This window comes from Callorhinus ursinus, unplaced genomic scaffold (assembly GCF_003265705.2).
Source record: "Callorhinus ursinus isolate GAN/ISIS: 27379988/994484 unplaced genomic scaffold, GSC_fseal_2.0 scaffold31, whole genome shotgun sequence".
In the NCBI taxonomy this organism is placed as follows: domain Eukaryota; kingdom Metazoa; phylum Chordata; class Mammalia; order Carnivora; family Otariidae; genus Callorhinus; species Callorhinus ursinus.
The window spans coordinates 14,848,989-14,861,670 of NW_027397093.1; the positions used below are offsets into that span (position 1 = coordinate 14,848,989).

The 12,682-nt window shown below is 37.9% G+C and overlaps 1 protein-coding gene across 1 annotated transcript in view; it reads left to right on the plus strand.

The window, feature by feature from the left end:
- Positions 1-11,471, plus strand: part of PPA1 (inorganic pyrophosphatase 1) — a 34,501-nt gene extending 23,030 nt beyond the window's left edge. Inside the window, exons 7-11 of the mRNA XM_025850310.2 lie at positions 2,938-3,065; positions 3,374-3,459; positions 9,355-9,424; positions 10,456-10,498; positions 11,119-11,471. Of these exons, the coding sequence (XP_025706095.1) occupies positions 2,938-3,065; positions 3,374-3,459; positions 9,355-9,424; positions 10,456-10,498; positions 11,119-11,150 (359 nt within the window). The 3' untranslated portion in view covers positions 11,151-11,471. The remainder of the gene's footprint in view (positions 1-2,937; positions 3,066-3,373; positions 3,460-9,354; positions 9,425-10,455; positions 10,499-11,118) is intronic.
- The last annotated feature ends 1,211 nt before the right edge of the window (positions 11,472-12,682 follow it).

Consider the following 12,682-nt stretch of genomic DNA (forward strand, 5'->3'; position numbering starts at 1 on the left):
GATAAAGAGAAACTGACTTTTTGTTTCAGATAGTTCCGTATTGTTAAAATATTGTACAGTGAGAATGCATTCATTCTATTTGTTTATACCCCTCGACAATGATTCTCGTGATCAATGTGTCCATTTTCCCGTGTGCTGCTTACATAAGAGCACAGGCACTAAGTGACATGCTCTGGCCACAGTTAGGGAAGCCACACCTGTCATCATGTCAGCGGCATTTTGCTAGGGTATCATTTCCCTGCAGTAGAGGCTATTAGAAGCCTGAAAACCTTCTCTGGGTGGCTGGCCCCGTGGTGCAAGTAATATGCAGCTTTCCCACAAAAGACAGTGTCTGTCTGCCATCCATTACTGGAGTTCCTAGATGGAGAGAACTTTTGACTGGCCACAACTTTGGGAGAGATACACACAGAGCCCTGGAAGAGGACTGCAGCAACCAGGTTGGACACGTTGATCCTCTTTGTCATTGTGGGGCCCACGGTAGCCAGATCGCCTTGTTGCTTTATGGGAACCGGTGAATGTGAGCCTGGGGTTCATGCACGCTACACTACCAGTGCTGCCTGGCTGATTAGGAAAGCCAAACCCAGGAGGGAACGGCACGGAACTGGTGCTGTCTTTGGTAGGATTTTGATGTGGCTTCAGGAGGCAGACCGCTCTGTAGCTCTGCAGACCACTGGCTTTGTCTTTGTGTACACAGCATGCAAGATGAGGAACAAAAGTTGACTGGGTTCTTTTTTTCCTATCTTTTCTTTTCTGGGTCTGGTGTTCAGGGTTCCCCAGTCTAGATCCAGCATACCTTTCAAGGTCCTGTTCACAATTAGAGAGTTGATCAGCTCCCATAGTTTTCCAGGCTATGGTAGAATACAAAAATAAATTTGGTCTTTGTCTCTAGTTCCTGGCAAAGAACTTCCTGGAATTTCCTGATTTCCTGAGTGTGTCTGAGTGTATTTTGTTATTCATTATGAGCCTTTCTCTTCAAACCTGAGTTTCTGCTAATGACTTAGGTGGGGCTCCTAGCTGGCCTCAGATTGGGGCTGGTCATCAAAGACCAAGTGATTAGAGGGTAGGAATTTTCAGCCCCACCCACCGGACTCTGGGACTGGGAGGGGAGACTGGAGATTGAGCTCTCCAAGCCTCTGGAATGATGACATTTGGAGCACTTCTGAGTTGGTGAACACGTGGGAGGTGCTGAGAGAATGGCACACCCACCCTGAGCGCGCCTGGAAGCTCTGCACCCACACCCCCCCCCCCAGCCCCCAACACCTGCCCTGTGCATGTCTTCCATTTGGCTGTTCCTGAGTTGTATACTTTATAATAAACCAGTAAACCTAAGTAAAGGGTTTTCCTGAGTTCTGGGAGTCATTCTAGCAAATTAAACCTGAGGAGGGAGTCCTGTGAGCCCTCGAAACCACTGGTGTCTGAAGTGGGGTCAGTCTTGTGGGACTGAGCCCTTTCACTTGTGGGAACTGAAAGCTGGCCCCAGGTAGAGGTTGTCAGGTGGATTGAATTGGACACCCAGTTGCTGTTGGTACCTGGAGAACTAGAGAGTTGGTTGTTGGTGTTGGCAAATGCCCACACTTGCATTTCAGATTTCTGGATTTTCAAATTTTGGCATCAGGTGACACGTTTTGTGTTAATTATAAGTTCCTTGAAATTTATCAGTGTTTAAACATTTCCCAGTTCACTTCGTAAACTTTCAGTACTTTTGGTGGTACTATGATAACAGAATGCATGATATTCTTTAACTGCACAGATTATAAATTAGACTTAAGCAAAGTCTATAAAATTTAAATGCGCTTCTGTTGTTGAATGTACTCCTCCTTCCAGTAGTACTTTTCTTGATTGTTTTTTTAACCCTTGTTTCTTCTGTTTGCTTGCATTGAACAGCAGTTTGGTTATTTGAAGTTTAGCTTGAGGACTTTGAGGCTAGGCATTGTTGATGGCTATACAGAAACCTTGAAAAGTTTTTAAATTTTAATTTTTTAAACAAATTTTAAAAAGATTTTATCTATTTATTTTGAGAGAGCGCACATGACAGCCAGCACGAGTGGGAGGCGGGGCAGGGGAGAGAGAGAATCTCAAGCAGACTCCCTTGCTGAGCGCAGAGCCCTACGAGGGGCTGAATCCCATGACCCTGAGACCATGACCAGAGCCGAAATCAAGAGTCAAACAACTTAAAAAAAAAAAAAAAAAGAGAGTCAGACAATTGAGGTGCCTGAATAGCTCAGTCGGTTGGGTGTCTGCCTTCGGTGCAGGTCATGATCCCGGGGTCCTGGGATCGAGCCCCGTGTTGGGCTCCCTGCTCAGTGGGGGAGCCTGCTTCTCCCTTTGCCTGCTGCTCTGCCTACTTGTGCGCTCGCTCTCTGTCAAATAAATAAATAAAATCTTTAAAAAAAAAGGTCAGACACTTAACTGACTGAGCCACCCAGATGCCCTGAAACGTTTTTTTTAAACAGGACACTTTTCTGTTGGCCAGAACTAGAGCATTGTGATATAGAATGCCTATCCTATAGAGCGTGAGAAGTCTAGTCTTGTTTAATATATCACCCATCAATGGATTTCAGTGTAATCCATTTTTCTTGTCTTTGGTAATTGGGGTGTGTACCTCTGAATATAGCCTCAGGCTGTCTTTTTTAGAATCTTCTGCCCTTCTCATAGACTTTATCGAACCTTGCCAAACTAGTTCTTTCATCAGGTAGCCCCCAGTCATTTCTCCCTCCCCTCTTCTAATAGAAATTATTGTATTGATTCTTCCCTTAATAAAGTCATAGATGATTTCCTTTTCATGTGTATGTGCTCTCTTTTCAACAAGGTGGTTAGCTCTGTTATCTTTTACTTTTTTGATAATCCATTCCATAGCTCTCTCAAGGTATGTACTTGAGATTTTTATTGCATGAATAATTACATATGCATCTTACAATCTGCTTATTCTCTTCTTAGATATTAATGATGTCAAGCGGCTGAAACCTGGCTACCTGGAAGCTACTGTGGACTGGTTTAGAAGGTACAAGGTTCCTGACGGAAAACCAGAAAACCAGTTTGCTTTCAATGCAGGATTTAAAGATAAGGTAATGCGTCATTTAGAAGTGTAGCTTTAAGCCTGTTTGTATTGAAACTAATTTAACTAGATTGGGTTTTTTGTTTTTTTTTTTAATTTAACTATATTGTTACCATTTAAAGACTATACAATCATAAAACAAATGTTTAAAGACATAAGTAAGACAGCCTTGATATTGATTTATTCATTTAAATTTTCTCTTCCGTTTTTGACACAAGGAAGTGAATTCAGAAAAGACAAATCAGTCTTTGGGAAAATGTTGATAATAAGGAAAGAACACTTATCTGTCATTGTAATGCATATCTCTTCAAATTATAGGATTTTGCAATTGATATTATTAAAAGCACTCATGACCATTGGAGAGCATTAGTGACAAAGAAAACCGACGGAAAGGGAATCAGTTGGTAAGCAGTAACTCTTCTCTGCATGTTTAACGCAAAAAGCAGACCAGTTTGCTCCAAAGGTTTTAATGACATAAGCACACTGTATCATTACATTCCCTTAGAAAAGAGAGAACGGGTTTTGTCAGTCAGTCCTAAAGGGAGTGGGAAGGTAGATATGTAAGCATCTGAAAAGTACTCATAAGATACTCTGAACAAGTACAAACTAAAACTATAAAGGGGGCAGTGAGATCAGAGCTTTGTGAGGGTAATTGGAAAGGCTTCGTAACATCGGGGTGCTCAGAATGTAGTGAGTAAAATAATTTTGAGTGCAAGAATTTTTCTCTGATATAAATATAGAAGATGCATTGCAGCTTAACCAGTATCTACCATGGACACAAAATTTATTACTGCTAATAATTATAGCTTACATTTATCGAGCAGTTAAATATTTGCCAAGCATGTAACAGAGATGCAGGGGGGTTGCCTGGGTGGCTCACTCGGTTAAATGGCCAACTCTGGATTTCTGCTCAGGTCATGATGTTGGGGTGGTGAGATCGAGCCCTGCATCAGGCTCTGCACTCAGTTGGGAAACAAACAGAAGAAAAAGTGAGCAGTTATACATTTGTGTGAAAATGTACAATACTGTTTTCCTGAAAGTTTGATATTGAAGGAGAAAGTCAAATCACTCAGTCCTTTAGAGTTTGGTAGGCCCAAACATGTATTAGTTTATAACAAAGTATTACAGATGAATGGTTTTGGACCCACTGGCTGTTTAGGAAGAAAACAGGCTAGATCCCTACCTTGCTCCATATACTCCTTACCAGAGATGCACCCTGGCAACCATCACCATGTTCTGGCTGTTCTGTTTTGTTTTTAAGAGGTGCTGTGACCAGGCAGGTGCCCTAGGAGCGCCCCTCAGAAGCAGCTCAGCACATTTTCTTACAGTTAGCTTCTCTACACCCTTATGTTAATTGGGTGCAGCCTGTTGGTGGTTGAGTTTACAGCCTTTGTCTTACAGCAGTATTTAATGCCAGACACATAAATTTTGATGTGAAAAATTCTAGAAAAAGTAGAAGTGAATTTCTTTAACTTTTTTTTTTTTTAAAGATTTTATTTATTTGAGAGAGAGCATGAGCAGAGGGAGAAGCAGGCTCCCCCCTGAGCAGGGAAGCCCGACAAGGGGCTCCATCCTAGGACCCTGAGATCCATCTCCTGAGCCAAAAGTGGCCCGCTTAACTGACTGAGCCACCCAGGCGCCCCTAAGTGAATTTCTTTATTAGCAGGGAAGGCCTTTCTAAACAGAGCACAAACTCAAAATCCATACAAGAAAGGTTTACTTGTGATATTTTTATGTATCAGGAGACAATTTTTCCCAGTTCTTTTTTTTTTTAAACAAAATACAATGAAGAGCTAAATTCTTTAATATATAAATAGCTTGTTCAAGTTGGTAAGATAAACAACAATAGATGGAGAAAAAAGGTAGGAGAAGGAAATTTACATAAAGGAAGCTCTATAGTCTCATAATTTAAAATGCGATTCAGCAAGATAATGATATCACCCATTACATTTGCAAAAATTAAAAGAAACTCAGATGATAGCTAGGGATACCAAGAACATACATATGTAGCTGTTGAGTGTATAAATGGGTATACCTTTGTGAAGGGCAATTTGACAGGATCCAATAGAAAAATTAAAATTGCATGTATTTCTTCACACCACCACTGCTAGGAATATATCCATAATTCGCCAAGATCCATGTATAAGGATGTTCATTATGTCATTTATAATAGCAAAATATTAGGAAAAAATGTAATGGTTAAGTATATCTATATACTAGAACATGTGCCAGTATATGGCACATTAAAAGAATATCTGTATAATTGATATGGAATGATACCCAAAATAAAGGGAGAAAAGCAAAGTTCCTAGTAGTATATTTAATATGATCCTATTTATGCAAGATAAACCCCCCCCTACACACACACATAATACCAGCATCTATGTATTTATATCTAAATTTTTTTGGGAGGGGGGGAAGAACTATAAATTATAATTGCCTTTGAGGACAACCATCTGGAGAGGAGAGGAAGGCTTTCATTTTACGACTTTCTGAATTTTCTAACTATATATATGTGTGTGTGTGTATGTGTATCATATTCATTTTTTTAAATGTCAAAAGTTGGCAGTAAGATTTTTTTCTGAGTATGGGAAAACCCTAATGTATAAAAATAATTCTCAGGGATCTTCTGTTCTGTGAGTCAGGATAATGTCCTATAAAGTGAAAACACTGTCTTTTCACAAACAGAAGAAAAAGTGAGCAGTTATACATTTGTGTGAAAATGCACAATCATAAGACATTGCTTTTAAGTTCTCAATTTTTGTGGTGTCTTATTTCTATAGAAATGACCTCAATGCATGTTAAGTAACAGATAACTGCAGATATTTCCTTGTTCATTTTAGATTATTTCTCATCATACCCATGTTATACTAGTACTATAATAATGAATATATAGGAAATTTTGAACTTATGGATAAACAAAAACAAAGCCTATATTTTTAAAAAATCCTCCTTATCAGTTTTTCCGTAGATATTCCTATTAACATTTAGAGTGTGTGTGTTTTTTTTTTTACAGTTCTTGTATGTGTAATACTTTAAAAAATAATTAGGATTATATTGCATGTATAATTTGTTTTATGATTTTTAATTTTTTAAAATGATTTTTATTTATTTATTTGACAGAGAGAGAGAGCACAAGCAGGGGGAATGGCAGGCAGAGGGAGGGGGAGAAGCAGGCTCCCCGCTGAGCAGAGAGCCCAACTCAGGGCTTGATCCTGATAAGGAGGATTTTTTAAAAATATAGGCTTTGTTTTTGTTTATCCATAAGTTCAAAATTTCCTATATATTCATTATTATAGTACTAGTATAACATGGGTATGATGAGAAATAATCTAAAATGAACAAGGAAATATCTGCAGTTATCTGTTACTTAACATGCATTGACCCTGGGTTCATGACCTGAGCCAAAGGCAGATGCTTAACCTACTGAGCTACTAGGTGCCCCATGTTTGATGATTTTTTTAAACATTTAACACTATAAGTATTTCCTCATATCATTAAAAATATTTTTATAATATTATGTAATATTCCATCTCTGTATAATATCCCACCTCCTAGATACACCATTTTTAATCATCCCCATTGCTGGACATTTTGGGTTACTTTCAGCTTTTCATTCTTATCAATGGTGAGATGGCGTATATTGAACATTTATAGATCATTGTTTAAATCTGTTTGAATTCTGAGAGGTAGAACTTCTCTATTAAAGCACATGGACTTTTTAAAAGGTTTGGAGACAGTTTATCAGTGTATTTTCCAGAAATGTTTCTCCAAGAACTAAGTGTTGCTCCCGCTAGGCCATTTATCTCAGATGCTTCACCAGCACTGACAGGAACTGATGGGATTTTTTGCTTTTGTCTAATTTGGAAAGATATGTTTCTCATTTTAATTTGCATTTCTTAGTTATTTCAGTGAGAATTACAGGGCATTCAGTCCTTAGATTTCTAAATTTGAACTTGTTTAGGTACTTGAATAAAATTGGCAACAAGAATAATTATACCTTGGCAAAATAAAGAGAATATTTAATACAGGTGAGAAAGCTTTCCACTGAATCAAACTTGAATTTCATCTGGTCTACCATCTTCAACTTTCAAAAAATTATTTTCCATTGGGGTATAATTGACATAATATTATGTTAGTTTCAGGTATATAGTGTAATGATTCGATATTTGTATATATTGCAAAATGATCACCATAAGTCCAATTAACACCCATCACCACACATAATTACAACATTTTTTTCTTGATATCAGAACTTTAAAGATCCACTTTCCTAGCTACTTTCCAAATATGCAATATGGTATTATTAATTATAGTTACCATGCTTGTACATTACATACACATGACTTAGTTGTAACTGAAAATTGGTACCTTTGACCGCCTTCACCATCCACCCTTCACCTCACCTCAGGTAACCACCAGTATGTTCTCTATATCCATGAACTTGGTTTTGTTTTTTGTTTTTTTAGATTCCACATATAAGTGAGATCATACGATACATCGCCTTTTCTGTGTGACTTACTTCATTTAGCATAATGCCCTCAGGTTCCAGCTATGTTGTCACAAATGGCAAGATTTCATTCTCTTTTATGGCTAATATTCCATTGTGTATATATACTACATTTACTACATTTCTTCATCCATTCATTCCTTGGTGGACCTTTAGGTTGTGTCCATGTCTTGTTGTAAATCAGGCTGCAGTGAACATGAGGGTGCATATATGTTTTCTATTTCATGTTTTCGCTTTCTTCAGGTAAATACTTGGAGTAGAATTGCTGGATCATAGGGTGTAGTTCTTTTTTTAATTTTTTGAGGACCCTTCCTACTGTTTTCTGTAGTGGCTACTCCAGTTTGCATTTCCACCAACAGTGCACAAGGGCTTCATTGTTTTCTACATCCTACTGACATTTGTTATTTCTTACCTTGTTGATACTAGCCATTCTAACAGGTGTGAGGGGACATCTCACTGTCGTTTTGATTTGCATTTCCCTGTTGATGAGCGCTGTTGATCACCTTTTCATGTACCTGTTGGTCATCTGGATGTCTTTTTTGGAGAATTTCCTATCCAGTCCTCTTACCCATTTTTTAATCAGATTGTTTGTTTGCTATTGTTGTATGAGTTCTTTATATATTTTAGATCTTAACCCCTTATCAGATATATGCTTTGCAGATATTTTCTCCCATTTAGTAGGTTGCCTTTTCATTTTATTGATGGTTCCCTTTGCTCCGCCGAAGCTTTTTAGTTTGATATGGTCCCACTTGTTTATTTTTGCTTTTGCCTTTGCCTTTTGGATAAATCCAAAAATTTATCCCCAAGACTGATGTCAAGGAGCTTACTGCCTATGTTTTCTTCTAGGAGTTTTATGGTTTCAGGTCTTTTATTCAAGTCTCACCTATTTTGATTTAATATTTGTGTACTGTATAAGATAGTGGTCCAGTTTCATTCTTTTGCGTGTGGCTGTCCAGTTTTTCCAACACCGTTTATTGAAGAGACTGTCCTTTTCTCATTGTATATTCTTGGCTTCTTTATCGTAAATTAATTGACCTTATATGAATGGGTTTTATTTCTGGCCTATCTTGTTCCTTTGATCTGTATCTGTTTTTATGCCAATACCATACTGTTCTGATTACTGTGGCATGAAATCAGGAAGTATGAGGCCTCCAGCTTTGCTCTTATTTCTCAAAATTGTTTTGGCTATTCAGGGTCTTTTGTGACTTCACACAAATTTTAGGTTTGTCCTGTTTCTGTGAAAAAATGCCACTGAATTTTGATAGGGATTGCATGGAATCTGTGGATTGCTTTGGGTAGTATGGATATTTTGACCATATTAATTCTTCCAGTCCATGACCATGGACTCTTTCCATTTATTTGTGTCTTCCTCAGTCTCTTTTTATTAGTGTCTTATACTTTTCAGTGTACACATCTTTCCCACCCAAATTGGGGTGCCTGGCTGGCTCAATCAGAGCATGCGACTCTTCATCTCAGGGTCGTGAATTTGAGCCCCACGTTGGACATGGAGATTACTTTAAAAAAATTTATTCCTAGGTATTTTATTCTTTTTGATGTAACTGTAAATGTTATTATTTTCTTTCATTTTTCTTTCTGATAGTTTATTATTAGTGTATGGAAAATACAGATTTTTGTATATATTGATTTTGTATCCTACAACTTGAGTGAACTTGAGATTCAAGTAAACCAAACTTGAATCTCATCTGGCCTACCATCTCTGTTGCTTTTTAACTCTGAAGAGACAAGTTTTGTTACTATGACTCATGACTACTTTTGTTTTATTTAATAGCATGAATACTACAGTTTCTGAGAGCCCCTTCAAGTGTGATCCCGATGCTGCCAAAGCTATTGTGGATGCTGTATGTAAAAGTTTTCCTTGAAAAAGAACATACTTGGTGGCTAAAAAAAAAAATGATGCCAATGGGGAGGGAAAGTACTTCTTTCAACAGATATTGGAGTTCCCCTATGCATATTATTGTGTGAAGTCTTGAAATTATAAACCATGAACACACACAAGTGGACATTTGACTGAAGGGAGAAGCTGAGAAGGGTCCTAGTCAACTCTAAATGGGAAAATAGTACAATTGTAACAATCAAAATGATTCCAGAAGGTAGCGACTAATCCAAATCCTGTGTGCCTATCATAAGCCCTTCTTCCAAAAGAATTAATGGGAACTTACTTGACTTCGTTTTAGCAAGGACTAAGAAAATGGTCAGTTTTCAGGCACCATGCAGGAGTGGTTCATAACCCTGGAAAAGACTTCCTCGTGAGGTAGTAAACTATTCATGAAAGAAGTAATTTTGGCTTTGTATTATTTTTAATTATTTGATTTGGGTTAACCAAAAGACTGAAATAGATAATCTTAAATTATTCTCATTTACTATATTAAATAAGGAAAAGAATATGAAGTCTGACTTTTTATTGCCTTGTAAGTGGGGTGTAGTCCAAGGAAAAAAAATTTAACCATGAAGCCAGTACATTTAGATTTATCTTTATAATATGAATCCCGACAAAGTTGAGGTGAATGAGAAAAATTAGAAGGGAAAAACCACTGGTTAACAGTCATAACTTTTCAGTGAGAACACTCTGCCTACTTTTTATGTATATGTGTGTGTATATATAAATTTCATTATATATGCATCAATCACTTATTTCAAACAACATTTCTTTTTATTTATCCTCCTGTGTGCAATCAAAAGCTAAGGGCCTGAATTTGTTTTTTGGCAGTAGAGTGAACCTTGCCTTGTTCCTATATATTATAAATTATTTTTAGAACCTAAAAATTGGGGAAGTTACTATCTGTTCATATTCTTTTAGATTTTTGTGTTGGTATACTTTTTTAATTTTTTTTCTGGAATTAGACTAATACATTTTAATATTTTATTTTAGTTACCACCACCATGCGAATCTGCCTGCACAGTACCAACAGATGGTAAGATCTATATTCTAGTAAAATTACACTAAACATTTTGTGTATGTGTGGGAAAATTCTATCTGTATCTACAGATTTATCTTACACACCACATCCACAGAGAAAGAGAAGGAAGGGAAGAAGAAACATTTTTAGAGTTCCATAATGCATGCGGGAAGAAAGATGGCTGTTAACGCCACCCTTCACGCCAACCCCCATCACAGCAGTTTCCAAACCATGACCCGCTGTTCTCCTCTGGGTTCCGGGTAGATGCCTCATGGATGTTGGAGCATGTGGGGCTCTGGATCCCCCCTCTGGCCACCAGCTGCTGCACCCAGAAAACAGCTTTCTCCCCCTTTACATTGAGAATTCTCTGTAAGGTTCTTTGGTGAGAACCACATATTTATTGATTAGTATCAAGAGTGAGAAAGCCCAGAAGAAAACACTGTGATAAATTACCTGTTTTTGCTGTAGTGAAACTTCAGGCGTAAGTTTGTTTTAAGGTAATCTATGGTAGGATACATTAAAGCAAGTATGGTATTCTTTGTTATATTTTGGGTGTATTTTGATTCTTTTTTTATTATTTTTAATTTTGATTCTTAATAGAGATTCTAATTTGGTTTTCTTTTCTCTGAATGCAGTGGATAAGTGGTTCCATCACCAGAAAAACTAATGAATATTCTGTGGAATACAAGCTGATATTGCTGCATCTTATTCATCTGGAGTATTAGATGCAAAAGTAGTAGCTTTTCAAAGCTTTAAATTCATAGAACTAATCTAACTAAAGCAAATTCTGCTGCGACCAATATATTCAGAATGTTCTGCATCTAAAAGCATTTTTCATATCTCAACTAAGATAACTGTTAGTACATGTTTCAATATCAAAGCAGTTGTGATTTGGAAGTCATTTGTGAATAAATGTGCAAGACGAGTGCATGTTGGATGTATATGTTTACTATGTGTTAGAAAATAAAATTATTTTGCTGGAACTTCATTTATAGTATTTTTACTTTACTCTGAAGCCTGACGTTACCAAGTGGGCATGGGTGCTGTTTGGTGTTTGTTTTCTATCAATGATCTTATAATTCAATTTCCTAATTATTAGACTAAAACTGACTTTATTTTTAGGAACCTGAGAATGAAATACCTTATGTTTAAAGAAGTCTTGATGCTATATTCTTTTTTTTTTCTAAAGATTTTATTTATTTATTTGACAGAGAGAGACACAGCGAGAGAGGGAACACAAGCAGGGGGAGTGGGAGAGGGAGAAGCAGGCTTCCCGCCGAGCAGGGAGCCCGATGCGGGGCTCGATCCCAGGACCCTGGGATCATGACCTGAGCCGACAGCATTCGCTTAACTGACTGAGCCACCCAGGCACCCCTTGATGCTATATTCTTACTAATTCCTAGCTCATGCTCTCCTCTCTCTCGTTCTCTCTCTCCCTCTCAAATAAGTAAAATCTTAAAAAAAAAAAAAAAAAAAGAGGGGCGCCTGCGTAGCTCAGTTGGTTGGGCGACTGCCTTAGGCTCAGGTCATGATCCTGGAGTCCCAGGATCAAGTCCTGCATCGGGCTCCCTGCTCAGCGGGGAGTCTGCTTCTCCCTCTGACCCTCTCATGCTCTCTCTCTGTATCATTATCTCTCAAAGAAATAAATAAAATCTTTAAAAAAAAATAAAAAATTAAAAAAAAAGGTTTTATTTCTTTGAGAGAGTGAGAGAGCACAGGTGGGGGGAGGGGCAGAGGGAGAGGGAGATGCAGACTCCCCGCTGAGCAGGGAGCCTGATGCAGGGCTCCATCCCAGGACCTTGAGATCATGACCTGAGCCAAAGGCAGACGCCTAACTGACTGAGCCACCCGGGCGCCCCAAAACACTGAACAGTGCTAAGAACACATCCCGTGTTGTCCGTGGGTCCGTAGGCTTTGTTTTGTTTCTCCAGTCTATCTTCTGTCTGTTTCAGACTGGGTGAGTTGTGTTGTTGTGTCCTAGAGTTCATGGACCCTGTCCTCTGTCATCTCCACGTTGACAGTGAACCTACCCAGCAGGTGGTGTTATTATGGAACAAGTTACTGTATTTTTAGTTCTATAGTTTCCATTCAGTTCTTTCTTATAATTTCTATTTCTTTGCCAAGGTTTTCTATTTTTTAACTTATTTCAAGGGAATTTCTAATCGACAGTCTTAACTGCAGTTTTAAGATGGCTGCTTT